Source organism: Myotis brandtii, unplaced genomic scaffold (genome assembly GCF_000412655.1).
Source record: "Myotis brandtii unplaced genomic scaffold, ASM41265v1 scaffold434, whole genome shotgun sequence".
Classification (NCBI taxonomy): Eukaryota; Metazoa; Chordata; class Mammalia; order Chiroptera; family Vespertilionidae; genus Myotis; species Myotis brandtii.
Genome location: NW_005366599.1, coordinates 1,658,607 through 1,659,912, shown reverse-complemented (window position 1 = coordinate 1,659,912; position 1,306 = coordinate 1,658,607). Strand labels below are relative to the sequence as shown.

General features: G+C 68.7%; 1 protein-coding gene across 1 annotated transcript in view; it reads left to right on the top strand.

The window, feature by feature from the left end:
* The window catches only part of NPHP4 (nephronophthisis 4), a 98,379-nt gene extending 97,079 nt beyond the window's left edge, over positions 1-1,300 (top strand). Inside the window, 3 exon segments of the mRNA XM_014546192.1 lie at positions 2-98; positions 367-510; positions 1,068-1,300. Coding sequence (XP_014401678.1) covers positions 2-98; positions 367-510; positions 1,068-1,208 — 382 coding nt within the window. The 3' untranslated portion in view covers positions 1,209-1,300.
* The last annotated feature ends 6 nt before the right edge of the window (positions 1,301-1,306 follow it).

Below are 1,306 nucleotides of genomic sequence, written 5' to 3'. Positions count from 1 at the left end.
GCCGCCTCCTGCACCTGAATGTGGTCGACGTGGACTTCCACCAGCTGGTGGCCTCCTGGCTCGTGTGCCTCTCCTGCCGGCCGCCTCTCATCTCCAAGGTCTGGGAGGGGGCGCCCGTGGGCACAGGCGTGGGCGCACGGTGGTCACCTGGTCCCTCCACCAGGCCCGGCTCCAGGCAGGAGCTTCCTCCCATCCTCCTGGCCCTGGGTGGGGGGAGAGGTTGCTCCTGTGCTGGGGGCCCCTCCCCTGGGAGCCCCGAGGGGGGGCTGTCTGTCCTGCTTGTGCAGATGTCCCAGCTGCTGGGCCCCCCGCAGAGCGGGCTCAGGAGTCCCTGCAGGAGCCCACGCCCATGCCGCCCTCCCACAGGCCTTCGAGATCACCATGGCCGCGGGGGAGGGGAAGGGCGCCCACAAGCAGATCACCTACACCAACCCCTACCCCTTCCGCCGGGCCTACCGCCTGCACAGCGACCACCCCGATCTGCTGCAGTTCACGGAGGACACCTTCCAGGTGGGCACCGTGCGGGTTGGGGCCTGAGGCCTGAGCTGGGGACGGAGGTAGGAGCCAGGCCATCGGGTAGTGGTGTCTCCACCGAGCCCTGGGCGGCGAGCTGGGCGGCTGCGCTCTGGTGCGGTGCTTGGGAGGGTGTGGGGGGAGGGCACCGCTGAGCGCCACTGCTTCGTCTCAGACCCCCGCGTCCAGGCGACATTTCAGGGATCGGGCCTGAGACCCACCCAACCTGTGGTTTCTCCATAGTTTTACCAGAACTGCCCCACGTTGACCCTTGTCTGTCTTGAGCGTTGGAGGGAAGGTGGCAGGAAGCCAGAGGGGGTGCCTCTGTGGCTGGGAGTGTCCCCGGGTTGTGGAAGGCGGTCATGTGGGCCTCACAGGAGCAGGGGGACCGCAGCTCAGAGCTGGTGCCTGGAGGAGCCCCCAGCCCACGGCCGAGGCAGGAGCCAGGCCAAGGTGCTCTGTGGGTCACACAGCCCAGGCTGGAGGGAACACGTGGTGGTGGAGGTGCTGGAGGAGCGGGCGCTGGGCTGGGCGCTGACGGCCGCCTGTTCCAGGTCGCGGGCGGAGAGACCTACACCATCGACCTGCTGTTCGCGCCCAGTCGGAGGGCCGGGGAGCGGGAGGTGCTCATCCACATCAACGACCACGAGGACAAGAACGAGGAGACGTTCTGTGTGAAGGTCATCTACCAGTGAAGGAGCCTCCACGGCCTCCCGGCTTCCATGGGCCTCTCCGGGCCTCCATAGCCTCCCCAGGCCTCCTGGCCTCGCCGGGCCTCTGAGGGCCTCCCCAG